Here is a 24322-nt window from a genome sequence, read left to right on the forward strand (position 1 = left end):
CAATCTGTGTTTGATTTCCCGGCATGTGAGACAGTGATCTATTTATGTGTAGCCAGTGAATACTTTCTACCGTATTGTCATTGGCACATTGTCATTATATTAGTGTTAAAGAAATGCGTTTTAGCAGCTCCACTGGAACGAAAGGAGCCCATGCCACAAATTATTTCAGACAACACAGTGATAGACGGACTCCACACGCTGCATCTTTGGGGGTAAAGATTCTTCAAAGATGCATGTGTCCTTGTGCCCTTTAACGCCTGGGTGGCATAACGATGAGTGTGAAGCAGTTTCTTCTGATTTATAAACACACTTTTTAACACGAAAGTGGTCCTGGCAAAGGGCATGTGCCTAGTACCATATACACGCCGTGGTGCTCTACATACACTGAAACTGCTAAGCGTGGATGCAGCGGGCTGAAACACTTGTCTGTTTAAAAACGTAATGTAACAGATTTGATTAATTAAACTTACTTTGGGGAAATTTGGGGAAAAGAGATGTTTGCCACAGCGTCAGCAGTGCCCACCTGTGTAACACGTCATGATCACAGACCGACACCGGAGACTGTACCCGCCGCCGCGCTCGGCTGTGGGTGAAAGCAGTGGAATATTTCCTTCCTCGGCTTACAACTAACAAATACACGTCTCGCAACATTCTTTTCAGCGACGAATGGAGGGGAACTTAGGAGGCTACATTTGAAGCCCACTGAAGTGGGGATAGGCGTGTATAGTGGACCGAGGCTCCAGTTCTGCAGGATTTTTTCGGTTTTCGGCATTTTTGGAGGATACTTTGTTTTGTGCGTTTTCGCGCAGAAAAGGAACGCATAGTTTTCAGGGCGGAGACTATCACTAGCAACAACAACATAGCGATCTGCGTTCTAGTCTCCAACTCAAGAACACATTGCAGAGCTGGAAAAAACTACGTTACCCAACGATTTAAGGAGATTCAATGCAAAGGGAGATTTTCTGGCCTCCACGGAAAGTATCTCAAAGGAAAGTAATGGAGCTCGCTTTTCGTTTACCCCCAAATAATGAATAGCTGTAATGCCTGCCGTACTTGCAGAACAAGCCAATACTATGCACAAACTGCAGCTGATCGCGTTGGTTTAATTTGCTGTGAATCTACAAGTGATATTCGGCTTTTAAAACACCACGTGCAATTCATCGATTTCAGGGAAGAATAATATTATTTCAATGACTGGATCACCTCGAGGGAATTTAAACACTAATTCAAATGTAAATACAGTACTAACACCGCAGCAGCCTACAAGACGCGAAACCCCTATGAGTCGCTAGACTATTGTTTCTGGGCTTCTGTGTTGGAACGTCTGCGGTCTGTACACCGTAGCCGGTTTTTTACTCAAAGTGGGTTCTACTTAGTTGTATCAGACTACAGAAGTCCCATCTCGCTGGATCATGCGGAATCCCGAGGAGGTGGATGGATTTGATGGCGAGGCCTCCAACACTTCAATGATCTCGGGGGCGAGTAGCCCATATCAACCGACTACAGAGCCCGTGCATTCGAGAAACGTCCTGGGAGACATTAGGTGTGACACGGAGTATCTGAAATCTAACTTTGGCATTTTAAAAATCGTTGAAGTGGTAAGTGTCCTGCGTTACGATCTTTTAAAATTTTTATTTTTACAAAGCATGTCAAGAATCGTAGAGCGTGTACTTTACGGTGATTTGCAATGCATTTGCATTCTTAAGAGTCTCAGCTGGCTTCCTCTGGAACGTTATGACCCTGAAACATTTGGAGACCTAAGTGTTTGGCAGATATCATTGGCTATTTTAACAAAAAAAAAAATGAATCGTATAAAACGTTGCATCGTTGAAAACAAAAGAAACTCATTCAACACGGATAAACAAGAATACAGCCCTTCTTGATCACTTGATCAAGTTCTGAGATTAGCTATCATTAGACGTAGAAGAGTCATCTATGTTGGAATCCATCTCTAAAGCGAGTACACCTGCCGTCAGGTGAATTCCTGTGCCCTCAGTTCAGTCGTGCCTGGAGCTTCTTTCTGAAAGCAGATGTTCTCTCCTTTTCGTAAATGTACAATAAACAGTATAGTTGACGTTGCTAAACCACTCACAAGACAGCACTGTGAATTGGTTAATGCCCATCTTCATAACCTGCATAGCCTCAAACGGCATATTTTAGTTGATTCTCAGTTTTATGATTTGTTGACTGAAGGTTTGATACTGGAGTAGATCATGTTTGTTTCATGCTGTGTGAAATAAAATTTATTAAGAGAAACCATTTTGATCAGAAGAACTGATAATTTGAACATGTAATGAAGAGTGTATGGATAATACTTTGCTCTAACGCCACACATAACTTGATCACTGATTGAGCTGACTTGGATAAATATATAAGCGCAGATCTATGGTATTCTTCAGCTTTCTTCATTTTAATATGTAACCGTCAACCTGCTTCAGTTTTGGAGTTTAAACATTGACATGTGCATAACGGGTTTCATGACTGATTAACGGATTATAATTAGTGGCCACTAAGAAGATGATCCCCAGAGTAATGGGTTGCTAATAGCCATTTCCACTGATGTCTTGTTCATTGGCTGGTTGACAAGACAGTCAGTAAGTATGGCACAATGTAAGTATAAAACTCAGCTAATATATAATCAACTGTTTCAAATGCAACAGATGATGTATGATAGATAGTAATAGACCTTTGGCATGGTTCTGATGGTCCTTAGGTACTGTAGGACCATCAGAACCATGTCACTGTCATTGCTGGAACCACCTCATCAGCCTCTTTGCCATACGGGTCGCATCAGCACCAGCAGGGACTTCCCCCTGTACTCCTGCACAGATAGATCAGCTACCTCCGCTGGAGATGTCATGATAACAGAGAACAACTGTGGGGCTCTGCTTAAACACAGCAGGGCGGCCTAGTGTCATACGAAAGGAAAAAAAACTCCCCATTACAATGAGTGGCTACTGGCACACCGCAAGGTGACAACAGCCCCTGTGTGCAGTGGCCTGAGAAAGTGGAGGGCTTTCAGCTGTTCGCAGCAGATGACAGTTGAAAGGCTTTCCAGCGTTGCTGTTACTGATTACATTTCGAGGGCCAAATTGCTTGTAGTGAGAATGGCTGGTTAGTGTACGGAGCAGATGGGCAAACATTCACAGAGCAGAATCCATGTATTAGTTACACTGCGCTGTGCTTGGGTTGGTCAGTTCTTCTTTTTAAAAAAAGAACAACCAAAAATGTCACCCTACAACATCTAAAGCCACAGAGCTGTCTGGCCTGTCTTTAATGTCTTCTTCGCATGTCACTGGTATGTTGCATCTGAGGCCCGCTTAATACTCATCTCTCCTGTGGTGGTGGGGTTTCAGTGCAGTTTGAGACTGAGAATGGTTTTACCTCAGTCTAAATGATAGAATCTGAACTGGGAAAGGCAGCTTCCCATTGGCTGCAGTTGGAGGCGCAGCCATCGTCGGAATGCTAAGGTTGCCGCGGAATTATGCAGTGTGTCTGCTGGGGTTTACGGTTCCGTTCTGGCAGGGACGGGAACGCTCCTCTCTGTGGCGGAGGGAGTCAGACTGTCTGTCAGGGCCAGACCTGGCTGAGAGGCGACCGCTCTGTCCCTCAGCCCTGCTCGTTAGACTGTGGGACGTGTCTGAGCTCACATTTCGGTTCACACCACCGCATTCGGTGTGGGGCGTGGGGGTTTCTTTAATCCAGGTGTCTGTGAAGAATGGGTGCTTTTACAGTTCCTCTCTCTGAGGGTGCGCTTTTATTTAGTTTCTCTGTGGACACACTTGTCCACGGCGGCTTAACCATGTTCCATTTCAGATGTTATCCATTTCTCTATATTTAAATATTTACTGAAGTAATTTAGATTAACTACCTCGCTCAAGGGTGCAGCGGCTACGTCCCAGCTGAGTTTAGAAACTGCAGCTTTATTAATGAACTCAGTTTCTGAATCAAAGCGGCAGGCTTCTCCCCTCTTGCATGATACTGAAAAATGTCATGTCGGAATGAAGTCTCAAGACATGCAACAGATGTGTGCAGCCTCCCCATCTGCGAGTCAGTCTTTTAGTTAAAATGTTTTTAAGTTGGATAGCGACGCATTGCTGCTATTATCCAATCGGAGAAAGGCTCTTTTGCTGTGAGGCAGTATTTGCTCTTATGCTGCTGTGTACGCAAAGACGTCTTAGGGAGAGAATCGCATATTTCTCTTGTGGGTTTGGAGAGGTACACCTAAACCAGATGTCTAGGAAGGAGGAAAAAAAGAAGGCGCACAGACAAAAGAAAATGATGACTCCCAAAGCAACACTTGTGCCGGGTTCACCCACAGAGGAAATGCCTCCGGTTGGATCACGGCCCTCCGGTCCAGCCGGGGATGGAGCTTGTGCCTGTAATTGACAGTACACAATGGAAAAAAACGGTGAAACTAAGGAAGCAATTAAATCAAACAAGGAGCTGAGCGCGGTGCCAAGGGAAATAACCTGAATGCCAGACCTGGAGATAGCACGTCCGTGTAAAGGCCGTCTGCTGACCGAGAAGTTGTTTAGCTGTCTCAATGCTGTAAAGCACTGTCACAAATGACTGATGTCAGCGCAGCATTCCAGCTGCCAGCCTGTGTCCTTTGAGCAGTAACACCTTACCTTGTTTACCTAAAAACTAGGACAACGAGCTTGTGGTTAATGGCAGTCACGGATGGATGGATTGTCTAGGACACGCCTTCTCAAAGGACATCAGAGTCACATGCTCACTGATCTTTTTTTTTTTTTGCATTGTCACAGTGTAACAGTCAGGCTTGGCAAAACAACAGGCAAAAGGTGGCATTGCTGGGATTCTACCAGCTAGCTTGTACCTTGTCTGGTCAACTACTAAAACTTAGTCACGCAGTGCTTCTAATATTGTTGACTATTTATATGGCTTTTTGCTTGTGTTTTACTGTGCCTCACTTATATGTCGCTTTGGATAAAAGCGTCTGCCAAATGAATAAATGTAAATGTAATGTATTGAGCTGGGGTTGCTACGTCTTTGGTAGGTCTCAGTCTTTTGGTGGCATGGTGGCGGCATTTCCTGTGGGCTTGGAGATTGGGGTGTAAGAGGTTCACTCAGTTTATAACCCCCCCCCCCCCCCCCCACCTCCTGTTGGCTACAATTAGCACTGCTTGGTGAGGTTCTAGGTTGTTACAAAGTGAAGTGGGTGGCAGTGTAGCTTAGGGGTTAAGGAGAAGGACTTGTAACCGAAAGTTTGGCAGTTCGATTCTCCACTGGGGCACTTCTGCTGTCCCCCTGGGCAATGTGCTTAACACACAATTGCCTCAGTAAATATCCAGCTGTATAAATAACATTGTAAAAAAAACTGTAACTGATATAAGTCACTCTGGATAAGAGCATCTGCTAAATGCAATTAATGTAATGTAATGTTCCTTGCCCTCTCTGAATGCCATTTTGTTTCACAGGCCTCCAGTCGCTGACCATAGGCTGTAAATGTACAATCCCTTCCCGCAGCCAGTCATCCACTTCAGATCTCTAGCGCTGATGGAGCCCAGCCAGGAATGTGCCGCGAGTGGGGCAGCTGAGCCATGCGCAGTAGCTTAATGCTCTATCGCAGTGATGTGGGATGTTTGTTTTTGGAAAAGGTTGAAGTGAAGGTCAAGCCGTTCTACAGATCCAGAGACGTGGAAGAGCTAGCATTGGTGCATGTTTGGGAAGTGTAGCTTGCAGTCTTGCACTGCTGCCAAAACACCACTCCCCCACCAAAACTCCTCCACTAGTGTCATTCCACATAAACAGGAAATACTGAAATATGGTCCCTAATTAAATTATTTCCGCAGTGCAAAATTGATGTGACACCCCTAATATGGACACGTGCATTTGTGGCTGGGCTGGGGTGACCTCCACACCCCAGCATTTGTGCCCGTCTGTGACCCCAGCTGGTCTCCAGCCTGCAGAAACTGAATCTGACCCCTAGAGATCGCACCTCCACTCCAGAACCTGTGGCTGATAGGGAGTCTGAATGCTCTCTTTGTACTTCGCCTGGTCCTCGATGAAACAGTTGAGAGAGAAAAGTAAATGTTTGAGCCCTGATAACTGATTATCACACCTTCATAATGTTTCTGTGTTTGTTTTCGTGGTTTTGACTAATTGGAGTGTTTTTCCTCTCTATCTGTCCTTGAGGGTGACCTCCATTTTACATCTCGGATACATTTCAGAATGGCTGTGGTTATTATGGCACCCATGTGATTATTGGCATGTGCTCTCGTTTTTCTGGATGTACATTACATTGTTCACCTTTAGCAGACGTTCTTATCCAGAGTGCCTTACATCAGTAACAGGTTTTTATAACGTCATCCATCCACCTCTGGATATTTACTGAGGCAGTTATGGGTACCTCGCCCAATGGTACAGCAGCAGTGTCCCCCTGGGGGAATCGAACCGGTAACCATTCGGTTACAAGTCCTACTCCTTAACCGCTATGCTACAATGTCACTACAGTTGGCTACAGTTGTTCATGTGGCCTCACATGTACTTTTGGTACATATGTGCTTTGTAAGCTGCTCTGGATAGTCATCTGCCAAATAAATAAATGTTAAATGTAACACAGGTTGCAAGTCATTTGTGGTTATTTACTTACATCAGCAGATCAGCTTTTAAAAGGATTCAGCTAATCAGATGAGTGTTAAGATATTGGTTTTGAGCTCAGATTCTATTTTCAGAAAGGTATCAGGTCAGCCCTCAATGGGCTCCTCAGCCATGGAGATATAGATTCTGGCCTTCTTTTAAACAAAGGGTGAGTGATTTACAGAAAGCCTCCCTCCAGGATCCAGCAACGTCTGATGCTTTATGGTTTAATCCCAGTTAAATGGCTGTCCTTGGTAGTTTGTCTCCAGATGTGTTCTCTTTCTCCTTGAACGAAAACCCCCTCGCAGGTAATGGATCGTCTCACCCACCCCCGTCCCTCTGAATTATGATTACTGTCAGCGTTTATGGTTTAATACCAGAAAGAAAGCCGCGACATTAGTTCGCCTCCAATCTCTGTTGACCTTGTATGGAGCTGATGGCAACTTTAGCATGAAGTGGGATCGCATAGTGCGCTGTTTTACAGCTGTCTGAGAACTGAAACGCACCAGGCCTGTTTTGTGTTGCCTCTGACATGTAATAAGGTTTATTACCCCTTTCAATCAAGTGAAATATGACATACTCCAGACATCTCCTCACAGCTAAGACCAGCGGAGATCTTCTTTGTTGGTTTCTGGAGGGTATTGTATGTGTCTGCGTGTGTGTGCGTGTGTTTGGGGGGGGCTATGTTATGTGTACATGTAGCTTTGAGGGTGCTTTCAAAGACCTGTGCAAGTCATGCTGGTGCAAGGATTGAATCCTGCAAGGATTCAGCGTCACATCATCTACTGGTGACTTCTTTCTGTAGCCCACCATCACGCAGCACTGATGGCAGTTGGCTGAAAAGTTTTTGGAGTGGGAGGTGCAATCGTCTCTCCTTCGGATAAGAGGAAGCGGAAACGAGGCATACAGCGCCCTTTCCTCTGTTCACTTCCACCAACTAATGAGCCCCTCGGGGGAAGTTCTCTTTGTCCGGCCACACCCTCCTCACATGCTGAGTCTAGCACTGAGATTCCGGTTGTGCAGCCTGAACACAAGACACGAGACACAAGACATGAGTGACCTACAGTGCAGCCAGCAAAGGATTATGGGACAGTATTGACGGGTTATGACCAAACCATTTCGGAAGTGGTGCCGTGAAGCTGTCTCCCTGTCAGTGTGATCCATTGGGCTGTGCAGCTTGGTGGTGGTGCTATTTTGAGACCTTTTTAGATTTGACAGCTGCATAATAATGGCAAAAAAATTAAAAGCATACAGCATGAATAGCAGGGTAGGTACCAGTGCGTTATTTCTATTGATGTGGGGTGTTTACACTGTGAGCTCGCATGGCCTTTCAAATGGAGACCTTCCTTTCTTCATTCATTTGTGGATGGAGCAGATGGCGGAGGAAATGGGGATATACACGAGCCTCTTACAGGGAATCTGATCCGTGAGGTGCAGGCAGATGTGACACGTTCACATCAATTACACACCTACCCATAATGCTCTCTGTCAACCCCCCCCCCCCCCAAGCCCTCTGCATATATGACACCTGCTCCCTCCCTGCTCCCTTTTCACGCTCCAGGCTACTTTTACAGTATGAAGATCAGTCCCCCCCCCACCCCCCACCCCTTCCCCCTCAGCACGTCATCACACATGAATGCACAACGTCTTGTTCAGGTTTAAATTGCATAGTGCTGAGAATCGTTCAGTCTCAGCCTATCAGCTTCAGCCTGCTCTTGCCTCGGGAGCTACCAGGGCACAATGGGTTAAAGAGAGGCAGGGCTGGCGAATCTGATTGGCTGGCCACAGCAGTGTTGGGCAGAGGAGGCTCAGGGAATGGGTGTTGGTGGTGGTCAGGGGCATTGTCCTATCTAGTCTTGGGTGTAATTGTGTGTGAAAGGAGAGAGGGTGGGCTTTGAATGTCTGCCATGAATGTAATTACAGCAACAGTGACAGATTCGCAATTCAGTGTGTCAGAAGCAGTACAGAATATCTGTGTTTAGTCTTTCTGCTCATTAAAACGCGTAAGGGGTGGTGGGTGGGGGGGCTGGCGTAAAATGAGCACAACTCTGTGCTGATGGGATGTAGGCGCTACTCTGAGGGCTGGTACGGAAATGCCAGCTTTGCAGGGTTTGGGATGACGTAGAAAACAGACAGGACTTCTCCCCCCCAGTTCACCTATGTGGGTTTGTCATACATAGGCTGGACCCCATTGGCACTGGTGCCTTTATAGACAGGCATGTGCCCAGCCAGCTTACTTCCTGTAATAATTCTTGCTGGAACATTCTGAAGGTAATCCTTCACACAGGCTTGTGTTGGGACCATTTCATTCTGTTTTATTTGGATTAATATGTTGTTTCGTTTATTTCCACCCTGAAAATATTTTGAAAGAACATTGTATTCCCATCACCAAGCACTGGCAATGCCTTTCAAGGTCGTGGCGGAGTGGCTGTAATATTTTGCAAAATGAATTTTTATTATGTAACCTAACGCCTTGCGCTGGCTTTGATTTATAGATGTCTCATGCTCTCCCGGTGAACGTCCAGCAGGTTTTCCTGGTAATTCTGCCTCTTCGGCTAATTGCTCGGGCGGAGCAGAAACCAAGTCTCATTTTCCCTCGCCAGTGTTTTCACTGTCAGAGAACCGAGTCCCAAGAGATTAAAGGAATTTATTTCCATTCACTCTGTGTCATCCTTCTGAAAATAAAAACTACATTGAAGAATGTATGGTGATTTTTTAACATATTTTAAATATTTAGAAGAGTAGTTATGAATAGATCAGGATCATTTCCAAGCTCATATCTGTGCAACTGTGGCTTGTCTTTCCCCCTCTCAGGAAGTCAGAGGATCCATCTTGTCTTCCTGTCTATTACTAACTGCGCAACGGTGAGCAAAGGGACTCTTTCTAAAGATAACATTTGTAATGGAAAAAAAAGGGAACTCATTTGCATATCAAGGTGGCGTTGCCATGGGAAGAGTCACTCGTCGTTTGGCCGGTTTGCCTGCCGGTGAATAACTGGAGGAAGCTCTCCGAGATGAGGGTGCCTGCCGAATTTGCAAGGCAAATGACCCTGGAGCTCACCCCGTACGATGGATTTGACTACGGTGCTACGGCTTGGGCAGCATTACGGCACACGTCCTGATAAGAGGCCTGTATTTTCAGCCTGTGTCCTAACATACAAAACAGTGGACACGTAAAATCCGTCATTATTATGTTATTCTTCTGTATAGCACAATACGATTATGTTAAGACCGTAGCTGTCATGTGCCATGTGTCATGTGTAAATTGCTGCTGCTAGCTGCCGTTGGGCACGCCAGGCCGATCATCTCCAACAAAGTCAGACAGGATTTAAGAGCAAGACAGCCTGTGATGACAAGTGTGTTTGCCTGGCGCTCTTCCATCCAAAGCCTAGCATGGAACTGAGGGCCAGGAAGTCAGTGGCAGGCCCTTTAGCTTAGCTGGGGAGAGGAGCATCTGGTACGGATGTAGAAGTATGTGGAGCAGCGGTGTGGTGTAGTGATAACTCACAGGCTGATGGTCAGGATCCCTGGAGGGGCCACTAGCTGTTGCGCCCTCGGGCAAGGCACTTAACCTGAACTGCCTCAGTAAATATCCATCTGTATAAATGGACAACATGCAAAAGTGCAACCTATGTAGGTCACCCTAGATGAGAGCATCCGTTTAGCAAATGTAATGTAAAGAATGGGTCAGAAAAAGGTTTTAGAAGGTTATGACAAGAGGGAAACTGATTCCACATGCCTTGCCTGTCTCTCGCCTGTATTTTTGACTCTCTTTGCCAGAGTGGTTGTCCCTCCTCTGTCATTCTGCCCCCCCCCCCCCCCCCCCGACTGGGTATGTTGGCCGACGTGGCACCGATGCAGCAGGGCTCGCATTCTCCGGATGGTTTAAATTTGGCTGGAGGAGTTTGTCTGGGCTGTCCCATTAACAAGACTGTTTTACACTGATTGAATATCACAGAGCTCTTTGATTTAATAAGGCAGGCTTCTGGAGCGGGCCCGCGGTCCCAGCTGTTACGGGGACTCTTAGCTTGGGCCCGTCTTCTGAGGCGCTGTGCTCTGCCCCGAGCCCTGACGGAGCGGGTCTGGAATCTCTCTGTGGCCACGGCCAAGCCCATAATCTGTTTGAGGCCTCTGGCAGGAGCCGGTTGGCGCTGTGTATGACGGAGCTCCTAAGTAGCTCGCCGCCCACAGAAAACCTCGAGTCCTGCAGTCGGGAGATGTCTGTCAGTGAAGGGTCAGCGAAGGGTCGGCTCTGCCACTCAAAACAATGTGCAGGGGTCCTGGGGCTTTCATCTGTAAGTGACAAACTGAACCAACATGTGTGACCCCTTTGATTGATGGGGCCTTTCGGAAACTTCCTTTGAAAGCCTTCTGCCTCTTGTATCTATGAGTTTGGTTTTTGAATGGTCTGATATTTCAGGGTGAATAGGCTTTCGAAAGTGTGTATTTTTGCATTGCACAGTGGAGTAAGATGTGTTCAAGGCCAGGCCATTCAGAGATATGGAAGCTTATCAAGGTGGATGCCGTGTCCTTGACCTGGGTCTGAAATCTGGTGAATTTGCCTTGGTTGATGTGTTTGTTAGCTCTGTTTGGAATAACATGTTTAGGCTTGTAAGCTGGCTTTCTTTGGGATTCCTATGAAGATCGGCAGTGCTTGGTGCGTCTTGGTTTGCAAAAGCAGCCTTTGTTTGGCATATCATGTTATGATGTCGGGCTGTGTTTGAAAAGTCTTGGCTGTGAAGTTTGGCACTGTGTGGTCTGTCTGGTTATGAATATTGGCAGTTTTTGGTATGTCCGTTCATGAAGTCTAGTTGTGGTTGGTGTGTCTTTTGCCAAAGTCCAGTAATGTTTGGGCTGTGATGATCAAGGTCTGAAGATGACTGCCTGTGGTGTGTTTGTTGCTAAGGTTGTATCTCCTCGGCGTGCTTGCTGTCTCTGAACTGAGCTCCTCCTCTCCATACAGAGCCTGTCTCTCATCGCCTTCATCTGCATAGAGACCATCATGCTCTGCTTGCCGTGCGGCGGTGTCTACTTCTTCGAGTTTGTCAGCTGCAGCGCCTCCGTCGTCACCGGCTTCCTGCTCCTCGTCTTCGGCCTCAACCTCCACGGCAAGGTGCCCCACGTCAACTGGAGCCTCACTGTGAGTAGCGCTTACCCACGGGGGCCAAAGGGATCAGGCCTCATTATACTCTCTTGGCCGAAGTTCTGAACGTACCTCACCATGCCAGATATCTCTGCTCTCCCTCACCAGGCCTGTGGCCCACGCTTTGTCTCAATGGGTCAATTGTTTTACACTCTGGACTATGCTTCTGCGGTTTGTTTCGTGGGGTCAAAGTTCTCCACTCAGTCTGTTTGGGCCAAAAAAACTCCCATCCCCCATTCCAGGGCAGTGGTAGATCCAGTCTGTCATCATGGCACAAAGTGGGTAGAGAGTTAAGCTTTAAATCTGAGAAAAAAGTTAAACACAGCAAAGGCAGTGAACGTTAAGTGTCTACAGTTAACATTAAAAATGAACAAGAATATGTTTCACCTCAAATAGACATTATGAGCCAGGCTTTATGTTAGAGTGTGGAGCTCAGTATTCTTAAGCCTAAACTAACCAGTGCACTATACAGCAGGCTGAATGGGAGAAGTACTTTCTGACCAGTGGATAAAGACTTTTTTGTTTTCTTCACCTCTTCCCCACAGTGGAAACTCCCAAGCAAACTTCCACATTGCACACACGCATGCTATTTATGTACGTATTTATTTCTATATTTGCTCTGTGGGGGAAATTGAAAATGCAGCCGCTGTGGTTTTTTTGATAAGCAGGTTTTATAGGCTGTGGTTTGGCTGCGGTTCAGGTACAGTGTCTCCCTCTCTGTCTCTGCTCCCTGTCTTTCTCCTTCCTCCCCCACCCTGCACACCCCCCCCCCCCCAAGTCATCACAGAGGCCTGGCTACTCTCTTCCTTCCTTTCCCTCTCTTTCTCTCTGTCCCTCTCTTTGTCTCTCTCTCTCTCTCTCTCTCAGTTTAATTTGTTTCAGTTCAATTCAATCCATTATTATGTACAACAAACATAAATCTCTTTTGCCAGGGTAAAAAAAACCCTTCTTCCTCAGAATCCCTGCATACATAAATAGTAGGAAAAAAATGAACAGACCAGTGTTGATTGGTCCTCCCCACCTGCAGAGGGCTCTCTTGCTTTCTCTCGGGTTCAGGTTTTGGCAGGTAGCAAAGGTAGTAGGCTGCAAACTGGACTATGTTTCCCACTCCCACCTCGACTGACATCTCTTCTGGGTCAGTCATCTGTGGAAACTAAGCGAGGGAAGTATGAACGCTATTGAAGAAAATGACTCCTATCTGACAGTATTGCTCATAGCGTAGAAGGAAATGTCTCTCTCTCAGTGGCTTGGTAGTGCTCTGGCCCGTGGTCCTATGGGGTGATAAGTATGGCCTTCAGTTTTACCAGGAGACGTGTGAGGGCTTCTCAGACTGTGTTTATATCTCCATTTCTGGAAGCTCTCTGGATCGCACCCCCCCCCCCCCTTCCGCCTCCACAGTGATTGTGGTTGGGGTTTTTTGCATGATGCAGCAGTTGGGGTGAAAGCTGAGAGGGTGTCGACACCCCAAGCTCTCTCCCACCATCGTAGTGGAGCTACTCCGTGGCTGTGGCGTGCAAGCTGGGGAGGGGGGGGGGGGGGGGGTGACGAAAATTGCGTGTTATGCGATGCCGTCTCTGGAAACCCCAGTGTTCGATGTTTTATTTGGCAGCGCCAGATGGAAACAAGAGCGGCCATCTTGACAGAACAGACGAGAGAGTGGCTCCGAGTCCTCAGCATGGAAGATGCAGGGTATAACTCTGCAAGTGGAGTTCAGAGCAAATGCTGAGGAAGTGCAGAGAAAATGATGGACATGTTGAGGATGAGGATGATGAAGATGGAGGAATGAGGTCAGTGCTGGTGGCTGCAGCCCCAGTCCCTTTGGCCCCTGGCAGAGGGGCTCTGCTGGGTTTGGGGGTGTTGTGGAGGGGGGGGGGGGGGCTGTCTCTTGGCTGTGCTGAAGGCCCCCATCTGCTTGTGTTGGCAGCCACCTCTCCCAAACAATATGTGACACTGGCACGGAGACCACACTGTCCCAACCCCCCCCCCCCCCCCCCCCCCCCTTTCATTGTATCCCCGAACAAATGGGCCCCACAGCTCGCAGCCCCGACGTCTGGCCTTACCAGAACACGCAGGGGAACGACCCCGGTGGCCCTGTGTACCGGGAGCAGGACGCAGAAGAATGCCAGCGCTGTAGCGCACCCACTCTCCCAGAATCCCGCGCTATAAATACACTGCCAGTCTTCATGCGAGAGACAACCATTCATTAGGACAGCAGGTTCAGAGCGGAGAAAGCATTGGCAGGCTTAGCTTTTGTTTGCAAGGACTGCCCACTCAAATTGTTGAAGACCGGGAATGGTAGTGGTATAGCTTGCATAAATAGAAATGCAAGGTCTGTCTCTTGCAAGGCAGTCTGGAATGGCCAAGGTCCCTGTCATATTCTTGAGGCTGGGCCAGGTCCATTTTTAGAGAAGAACAGCAGCCTCTTCAAGAGAACAACTGTGTATATAGGCCTCAGGCTACAGGAAGGCCACCTCATGCACATAGCAGGTCCTGATGTTGACAGCCCTGGTGTGAGCAGAACAATCAGGCAGTGCAACGGGCATCCGTGCCTGGGTCCTATAGCGTGCAGCTCCACTGCTTTCAGACATGTGTAACAGAGAGCTGACCTGAGGTCAGTCACAACCATCAAGGCCTTGATGCTGAAACTGGGGAAATTTTCTCATGGCGTGAAGTATCCTGTAGCCATAAAGACATTGAAAGCAGTAAAAAGAAACCAACCTTTGAATTTGCAATAGATGTGCATTCCTGATTCCATGGGGCGGAATATTCGCTCTTACAGAGTTCTCAAAAGACCAGGGGACATAATGAAGCCACTTTACCTGGAAGCAGGTTAAGATAGTGAAACACAGTTGGCAGGATGGATGCACAAGCAGTCAAAACCAGAAATCACAGGTGACATCTACAACACACATAACACAGCATTGTTTCATGACATTACTTGAGAGACCAGATACTGTAGACTCACTGGGGTCAACAACCTTGCAGCTTTTGCTAGGTCAAAGGTCGCTGTCTTTGAGAAACGTGTGCATGCTCAGCGTGTCTCTTTGATCTGTGTGTCTATGAGGAGAGAGGGCAGAGGTGTCCCCCCTCCACCGTACAGCGAGCAGCACAGTCAGGAAGTGCCAAGCGTATCGCACTGCGGTATGATCTTGAGTAAATTACGCCCAACACCCTTCTATTCACTGTGGCTAGATTTGCCCCTCCCCCAACATTCACGTAATCCAGGGAGCAATTACGGCTTATTGCGTTAATTAAATGTCCAAAAGCACCAGGCGCTCGCTCTCTGCGGTTTATATATTTATTTTCCTGAAAGCGACATCAAAGGGGATTCAAGGAAAAGCTTTTAACAGCTTGTTTTTACCCTGCCACCCAGGCAGACTATTTTCAAAAGACATGAAATATTCATGCGCTACTTTATTCTCAGATTTGTTTTGATGAGAATTACCATTATTAGCAGTCCCTACTACACAGATATTCCCCCGTGAAATTAACTTCACATTTTCGTCTGAAGCCAGGAGCTTCCTGTTTGCAGGAACCTTGGGGAGACTGATGTAAACAGATCCAAACACTCAACGCTGGCATTTAAAGGAGTTTGGCCAGGTTTTCAAAGGCTGTGGGGTCAGAGTCCTCACCCTTAGAGTTCCAGTCAGTGGCCAAAGTTAGTTTTACTCAGTTTTACTTCTTTTTTTTTTTTTGATGACAGCACAACATTTTATAATATCTGACGGCTTGTTCAGCTGATGATGAAAGAATCAGCAGCATACACAAAACAAAGCCCAATAAAGTTAGATCATTTAATTTAGCTGCATTAGTTTAAAACTCAAGGACACTCTTCCGGCAGCACTGCCTCTATCATCCAACCGCAAACACACAGAGCTACGACACTGGAGTGCAGTTATGATGTTGGCGGGAGATTGCTCAGCGGATCCAAACAGGGACCGCGTGTGCTCCAATCCCCAGAAGTGGACGCTTTGAGAGTTTTTGTGTGAACGCAGGTGATGGATTGAGCGGCCCTCCTGCAGGGAGAGATGGGAAATTTGGAATGCTCATTTCAGAATGCTCGGCGGAGAAGCCAAACTGTGTGTGTTGATGCTCTTTCGGTTCGGCGGAGCCCAGCTTTCTTCGGCTGGCTGTGTACCCGGCGCGGGGGGGAAACACCAGCAGGGGCGCGGCGTGGGATCCGCCGGGGGGGGGGGGTGGGGGGGGGGGGGGTGCGCCGCTCTTTTCATTAGCATTCTGAGCTCTTCCAGTAATGACGCTTAGCAAATTACACCCAGGACAAACAGCGTTTAATCAAGACTGCAGCGTTACCTGCTGCTGTGCTGCCCCCCCCACCCCCCGTCTTCCTGCTGTGGAAAAGAAAGAGACGTGTGGTAGTAATGCAAATAACCACACATGCACATGTGTGTACACACACACGGTCACACGCTTTTGCTCAGCATGATAAAATGACCTTGGACCTTGTGTTGTGAAGGGCAGAACGCTGCAGCCCTGTAGGGTCTCTCAGCTGGCCTGTGGAGACAGATGTGTGTAGTGTACCACAGTGTGCGATGCATCTGGTCTGACTGCTTTAGGAACGCTCTCGGAGTGTGTGTGTGTGTGTGTGTGTGTGTGTGTGTGTGTGTGTTGGCAGGGGGGTTGTTGGTCATGTGAGACCCCAGGGTTAACGACTCCCTTTCTGCATCGGGTCACATGTTGGTCCTACCCTAGTCATGCATTACTTCTTATTTGCCATTCATTATCAAGCCTGTCCACTGGAGAGATACAGCACAATGAGGACGAGATGATCTGTCTCCAGCTCTCTGCCAGACATTGCAACCCTTTGGATTGTGGTTTTCATCGTGTTACAGCTTACTGCAGACTCATTGCCCTCTGTACAAAACTTGCTTATATTTGTTACCAGTTATTTATACTATATGTGTGTGTGTGTGTGTGTGTGTGTCTGTGTGTGTGTGTGTGTGTGTGTGTGTGTGTGTGTGTGTGTGTGTCTGTGTGTGTGTCTGTGTGTGTGTGTGTGTGTGTGTGTGTGTGTGTGTGTGTGTGTGTGTGTGTGTGTGTGTGTGTGTGTGTGTGTGTGTGTGTCTGTGTGTGTCTGTGTGCGCGCACACACACTGCATAGTCCTGGTGAAGTGGCATTCATAGAGTAGAGTGTTTTTGAAAGCCCTAGGGTTTCTGTGGCCGCTATTATATAACAGATATTCTGGCTGTGGGTAACACTCTTTTCTGAAAGGAAAAAAAATCTGATTTTTAAAGTGAAGAAATGAGGAGTTTAGGAGCGGAGCGGGGGTCGTCTGGCACATGGCGGGCAGTGTGAGGAATGCTGTGCTGGCTTTTCATCTCTCTGTGCTGCTCTTAAGAACGGATTATTTTTTCTCCCCTGCAGTTATAGGCCCAGACATAATTAAATTTTAGGTACACCCAGTGTCGAGTGAGGGGAAAAAAAAAGTGTTTTTGGCAAAGCTTTTAATTACTACTGTAGTGCGTTTAATACCCTGTCAGGTACAGAGGTGTTGCATTCAGTGGACTAGTATGCGCTCTTGAGTGCCCCCTGTCCACTTCTTATGAGAACTGCACCTATTCCTTCTGAAAGCTCTGTACACCAAGTAACAGATAACAACTCATCTTGCCTCTGTTCCCAGAAGAATTACAGTCCATGACCCTTTTTGCTGTATACAGAATTACCTCTACCCCTCCTACATCCTCCTCTACACTGGAGTGACTATTATCTGCCTTCATTTTGTCACAAGAGATGAACTCCTGCCCTCTCTCTTTCTCCTATGAAGTACCTTCATCTTCCCTGTCTGTCTCTCAATCTCTGTCTTTCCCTTTCTTTAAAGGAGACCCTAATCCCCTACACCTCCCTCCCAAACTTTCTCTCATTTTCTAAGACCGTACAGTTGGACTCCAGGATTGTGTGCTTTTTTTCTGACAGCAAGCACACACACAGCCAGTACATTGTAACACACCAGCCCGTTTCTTAACTTAATCCTAACCTCATTTTTTCTGCTTGTTGGGCTGCAACATCCCACTAGAGACGCTGATGCTCCACATTTTGGTCCAGTGGGAACCACTGCCATTTGGTAACCAAAGAACTGAGGGGAAACTCAGTCACAGATTCCTCCTAAAAGCAAACGTCCCGCAGAAGTGGACAGAATGCTATTGGATGACATTCCGCAAACTCTCCGGCTCACGAATTCTGAGAATGTGTTTATTTTTTAAGGCCTCACCTACAGTGCTTCAGGCTTTGCTTTAGTGACCGCCACAGGTTGCGGTTAAAACTCCTGTCATCTCAGCACTGACACAAAAGGAGCTAAGTCTCGTAGCTTTAACAGGGCCTAACCAGCTGTCTGTCTGTCTGCTTGTTCGTCTGTCTGTTGTTGCAGGACCTGGTCAACACGGCTGCAAGCACCTTCTTCTTTTTCCTGTCCTCCATTGTGCTGGCCGCACTCAACCACAAATCCGGGTCCGAGATCGCAGCTGTGGTGAGAGTCCCCACGTCCTCCTCCTCCTCCTTCCTGTGACCTCACGTATCCACAAAGCCCTCTAGATACTTAGTTTGCCTCAGAGCTAGTCTTGGCAGACTGATTTGTCTGTCCGAGACCCCTCCTAATCTCTGAGCTGCGGGAGGAGAATTTAGTTCCCAGTTCAGCAGCAGCAGCTGCATTTTGCTCAGCTGTGATTGTCTGATTGCACCCATACCAGAATCGGATCACCCAAGTGGCTTCTGCCAAAGCCTGGGAGCACTGACGCGATATCTCCCTTGTCAGGGTATGAACTGCCCGGCTGCACGGCAGAAATTACATTACATTACATTAGTCATTTAGCAGTCACTCTTATCCAGAGCAGCTTACATAGGTTACGTTTTTCCCCCCACATGTTATTCATTTATACAAATCAACCCAAGCTGACTAATGGTGTGGCAGTGAGGACGTCACATGGTAACAGTATGGGCACTGTGAAAGACTCCGCTGACTATAATGGAATGCAGCACAATTATTATTATTTGTATAATTTGTTTTTTTTAAAATCTAGTGATAATCGCCCCCCTGGTGTTCGAAGGCATTTTACAGCCTGGCTCTCTGGTGGGGAAAAAGCTCTTTGAAGTTCTCTCTGCAGCACGCTTCCTCCAGGGGGAATTCACCTGACACAGCAGGACACTAGCAATAGCAGTACGGAGGGGTTGGTCTGCCTGCACTGCGTCCCCTCAGACAGGGGATGGCACTGTTATCTCCACAGTTGTTGCGTCTCAGTTAAATATCTAAATATTATGACACAGACACGGACATATTATGACATAGTTCGAAGTGTTAAGTAACTGCCTCAGTTGCATCAAGTAAGTATTAATTATACAGCGGTGTTGTGAGACTGTAGAGTGCCTTGAATCAGTGCGGTTCTTGACGAGTTACCGCTTTGTGACGCACAAGTTAGCGGTAATCATTTCACGGATTTATGACCGAGCGTCTGCCAAGAAATAAAATCCTTATCCGTCTCAAGAGCATTGCTGCCCCCTTGTGGGAAAAAGTGTGTATTGCCAACAAGCAAAATTGATGTCCTGAGCACATTAGCTAAAGCAGACCCCTTATATAGCTTACAAACAGACTGTCGCATATTCCCTGACGCTTGCCTGGGACAGCTGAACTGTAAACAGAGCTCAGATCTGGAACACAAATTAAAATGATGCTACAGAGGGCCACCAGGCTACTCCTCACACAGGCCTATGTGCTCCCTTCCCCTCTCTCTCTTTCTCTCTCTTTCTCTCTCTCTGTCCGACTCACCGTCCACCCCACTCTCCTGTTTCCCTCTTTCCGTCTGTCTTGCCCTCACTCTCTTGCTCGCCCCTCTATCTGCTGACTTGCTCCTTCTTTCTGTCTTCTGCCCCGCCCCCATTTGTCTCTCTCTCACCCACTCTGTCAGCATATCTCTCTCTTTTCCTCTCTCTCTCTGCCTCTGTCTCTCTCCCTCTCTCTCTGTTTCTGTGTTTCCCCTGCTCAGAATATCCTCTCTGATGCATCGCCATTGTGTTTGAGGAGCTGATGTTTCTCCGCTGTTTCTCTGTCCTGTGGGCGGGGTTTTATCGCCTCTGATTACCACCTCTCACGCGAGAGGTGCTGCACCCGTGCGTTTTGGCACACAGGACGCCTCACACAACAGGTCCCCCCCCCCCCCCCCCAGCTACTGCAAGCTCATCTGCAACACCTCTCTCTCTCACAAACACTTGCGTGGTTAATAAGCCGGCCATTCAAAAACAGTTTTGGTTTTCCATTGCAGATATTGCAAATCGGCTTCTTTTATTTGAACAGCACACACGTTAGATATGTTTTTCATATTCAGAATAAGTCAGGTCGAGTTTACATTGTGGATGTTGTGTTGTTATTATACAGTTCCATGAGGAAGCCTGCTAAATGAAATAATAATAATAATGATAATAGAAATAATACTACTGCTGCTACTAATAAAAATAAAGTGATAAAATGATTTTACTCATATTTACTCATATCCACCATTGTGGTTTGTTTCTTTTTTCATTTGTCTGAAAGGGCTTCTTTCACACAGTGAGAACAGGCTAGTCGGTTTCTGTACTCTTGTGGTATAATGGCGTGGAGCAGGCCCGGAGGTGTGGAGATTCTTCGATACTGCTCGGCGCTGAGTCAGCAGGAGCGAGTCTAAGCAGCTGCTGGGAGCTTCAGGGCGGGGCCGGGGGATTTCTGCTGAGTGGTCGGCGCTACAGATGTTCCCAGCAGGAAACTGCAATTAAACCTCCCGGGATTTGATGGGGCTGGGAGGGGCTTGCTAACCCCTGCTGCTCGGGGTCTCAGACCAGGGTGGGGTGGGGGGTGGGGGATTTTAGTAGCCCTTTTCTTCTTTTCTTTCCTTCGCTTTTTCGGCTGGTGTCAGGTTTCAGTTTACGGTAATGCACAGTGGCTCTGCTGGATTTTCGTGCCAACACAAACATACAGTTTTAGAGAATGCCAACAGCAACATTTAGCAAAGGCATAATTGTTGTACAAGAGGGAGGCGAAAAAACATTTGGCTTGAATTTGGGTTGTTTTTTTAAATGTATTCTTTGTTTGCTTGGCAGACTTTCATATCCAGAGTGGCTTACAAGCCAACCGTGGCATTGTCACAAAATAGAAGGCAGTACATCAGTGATAAAACATCAGCTGACATAATGTATTCTAATTTTACATTTATGCATAATTTCACATATCTCTTAATTTCACATTTCACATTCAGTTTACGCACACTTATCTCGGTCGAATCATGCTGGACATGATGGACGGTAGTCTGAGCGCATTTCCTGTGTGTCACTTCCTGTGCAGATATTCGGCTTCCTGGTGACCTGCGTCTACGGCTTCAACACCTTCCTGGCGGTGAGGCAGTGGCGGAAGGGCGACGGGAGGTCCAGCGCGGTCCAGACCGGCGAGTACACGCGCGCCCGTACCGCCTCCCGCGGTGAGATGGAGGCCCAGCCTGAGCTGCAGTGACCCCGCCCTCTCCCTGATTGTAGGGGGCGTGGCCACCCACAGAGATACGGCCCCCCCCCGAGGCTTTTCTCCGGTGACCCCACCAACGGCAGGGGTGGGAGATGGGCCGTGTTAAACAAACATTTGACCATCACTCAAAGATATTCGAAGAGCCATCCCAGCCTGTCCAGTTCCACTGACTGGGTTCTGTCTGCAGTCCTCTTGAGCCTTCAGTCTTCTCAGTTTGTATGGACACAGGTCCCTTATCTGTTTATAAATCATTCTTGGTCAGAGATCTCACCACTGTGTTTCCTGAAGAGTTTTACTAGCTAACTGCAAAGTTTTCAGCCCTCTTCCGTTTGCTAGTTTTCGCTGCAGAGTATCTGCTCATTGTGTTATTGTGATAAGCAGAAGGATTCCTGTTTGTTTTTAAACAAACTCATTTGTCTCATTGTCAAATTCATTCTCATTTGTGTTAAATCCCAGGTATGAAAGAAACTGGACAATCGGGTATTGGTGCCCAACCCTATCCATGGTTTTAAAGCAACCTTTAAAACCATGCAACCTTAGTTTTATAGCTGAATAGGTTTCATTTGTGGCCCTCAGTGGATTGCATGCAAAAAAACAAGACAGGTGTTTCTTTTGCCTGCTTGAATTGCATCTTGCATTCTCTAGCATTCTGTGAGGTATCAAATTACTGTTCGAAACGGATACTCTAAATGTGACATCAAGCGTATACTTATTTTTCTGCAGACAGGCATTTAGAATAGCAAACCACTAGGGGGCACATTCAGATTTACTGAATGCTCAGCCAAGTATGAATTTTTTGTTTTGTCTTTCATTCGCGTGCCCTCTCAGCGTTGCATGAGGTGGCTTGGCAGGCCGTGTGAAGTCCTGGGGATCCAGGCGGCATGGTTGCCTGTGCCTGTTTTAAGGACTTCTGTGTTGAAAATGACCCACATGTACCCAGGTCCTTGCTGGCGTATACTTTTTAGCTGTGTCAGGCTGCCCAGAACCTGGCAGTGCGTTACAGCGTTGATAGTGTTAATGGAACACCCATATCTAAGAGTAGTAAATGTTGTTGGCTTGAATCCTCCTCTGTGACAATCAGTTGAAATGATGTTTTAATTTCCAGCTCCAGTCTACACAAATAACATTCCTCTTTTGCCAGAATTATCAGTTTCCTTACAGTGCAATACTCATGCCCCTTTGCAACGTAGCTATGACTGTGTTTGAAATGTGCAGTTGCTGGTGAGCTGTTGTATAGTTAGTCCTATATAGTCCATTGTTACTCATGCCAAGAAGGAACGTCAAAGACATCACACTTGAAGTCTTATTCAAGCATCGCAAGTGACAAATGTACGCCATGCAGCATATGTAAACTACATATAACAAGGAAACTGAAAGATATTACTTCTGATGCCTTATTGAAGGAAAGGGTATGACATTTTGTTACCCAATGTGTATTTATTCAGCGTTGTACTGACCAAGGCGGGGGTGGGGGGGTGGCTGTAGAGAACAGGGGTACGAAAGCAAACACGGTACGCACTGTAATCTCAAAAATGCAGGGGCTGGCGTAAATGGGTCAGAGGGGTCTCTCAGGAATCGGTAACGTGTTTGTCGTCTGGGCCGGAGCGCTGTTTTATTCCTGCTAACTGTGTTAAATCAAACACAGAGTGCTCTGCACACATCAGAGATATGGGGGGGGAATCAGACTTAAATGAAGATGTATTGCTTTTGTAAATAATATTCCATGCAAGCCATTCTGAACAGCTGTTACCTTGGGATATTACAGTTGTAAATAGTAAATCTAGTCGCTAACAATAAATTAGCTGTGTTAAGAGGACGTGGGGGTGGTGGGGTAGAATTATTGCAGTGGTAGTGAGCCTGACGGGTCATTATTCCTTGTTGCTCCAGTAGGTAGTGGAATGCACCGCTTGGGCCGGAGGACACAATCGGAGTGGTTCTAGAAATGTAACGCAGTGTTTGTACTGGTCAGGCGAATGCCCATTTTTCCAGTTGCAAATGTAATTTGTGCCTAATCTGATTTTTATTGGGATAAAGCGCAGTGAGTGGAACTCCACCTCACTAATCTGGGTTGTGACCTTGAGTCAGCGATTCCAATTTTTTTTTTTTTTTTTGGAAGTATCTCAAGGCTATGTTTTGTACGACATTGTGTTTTGTCTGTTTTGTGTGTGTATGTGTGTGTGTATGGGGGCGGGGGTTTGTGACGATCAGACAGAGAAGTTCTACTCCAGCATTTTAGCCTCTGTGACTGTGTGTTTACCAGGGGTCTTCGGAGCTATCCAGACCCTGTTGATTTCATGAACATGTGGACTGTCAGAGATGTGGCAACGGCAGAGGAACATGGAGTGATTTTGTCATGGCTTCCTGTGCGCTCCACCGTTCCTCCCCTTGTATGAACATCGCACAGCTGACAGATTTTGGACGTTTCCATCACCCAGCGTGCCTTATGTTACAGGCCGTAGGATCAGGGCATTCCAACCGGATTCGCCAGGACATTCGAATGCCTTGGCCAAGGCCCAGACATTTCTCATAGTCTTTAAAACGTAACACTGTGCAGACAAACAGGTTTATTACCAATTTCTTTTGCTTAATAAAAATTGTGGACCAGCTGTAATTCCACAAATACCTGGAGGAAGGTAGAATTAATCTGTGTTTTATATTTTGGACTCAGTTCAGAAGTTGACAATATCACACTTAGATGGGTCATTTTGTAGCTATAGTGTCATACTACATCTAATGTTATAAATCTGTTGTAATGAAGACCCTTTCATAATGTTTGTAGAAACAAGGATTGTTCTGGCATTCAGCCTGACATCAGATCTGTTTTATTTTATGATGGACATTCACATTCACATCTGGAATTTTGAATGGGAAACTTTATTTAAAACAATGTCTCTTAGCAGCAGTAGCATATGATTTTTTATGCAGACGGCTTCATTTGATGCTGGCCTGTGAGAATGTTACTGCTGGCAATAATTTATTTACTCTCAACTCAGACACCTTGAGGTCACGTTTAATGCGATGATACCTTAAGTCTGTGGCATGCTTTAGAGAGGTCAGCTATCACCATGGTGGCAGTGACAAGG

General features: G+C 46.8%; 1 protein-coding gene across 1 annotated transcript; it reads left to right on the forward strand.

Annotated features, from left to right (window-relative positions):
- Window positions 1-620: 620 nt before the first annotated feature.
- Window positions 621-23928, forward strand: LOC118788568 (CKLF-like MARVEL transmembrane domain-containing protein 4). The gene is made up of 4 exons (XM_036544607.1): window positions 621-1598; window positions 11566-11742; window positions 18129-18227; window positions 21066-23928. Exons 1-4 carry the CDS (start codon window positions 1413-1415, stop codon window positions 21228-21230), a joined length of 627 nt encoding a protein of 208 aa, XP_036400500.1. The 5' UTR covers window positions 621-1412; the 3' UTR covers window positions 21231-23928.
- The last annotated feature ends 394 nt before the right edge of the window (window positions 23929-24322 follow it).

The sequence above is a fragment of the Megalops cyprinoides genome, chromosome 13 (assembly GCF_013368585.1).
Source record: "Megalops cyprinoides isolate fMegCyp1 chromosome 13, fMegCyp1.pri, whole genome shotgun sequence".
NCBI lineage: Eukaryota > Metazoa > Chordata > Actinopteri > Elopiformes > Megalopidae > Megalops > Megalops cyprinoides.

Bases quoted from the DNA above. Each gene is read 5' to 3' on its own strand.
- LOC118788568 (XM_036544607.1), top strand. From the start codon at position 1,413: ATGCGGAATCCCGAGGAGGTGGATGGATTTGATGGCGAGGCCTCCAAC. The intron at 11,743-18,128 runs GTGAGTAGCGCT...CTGTTGTTGCAG, and splicing joins ACGTCAACTGGAGCCTCACT to GACCTGGTCAACACGGCTGC. The intron at 18,228-21,065 runs GTGAGAGTCCCC...CTTCCTGTGCAG, and splicing joins GGTCCGAGATCGCAGCTGTG to ATATTCGGCTTCCTGGTGAC.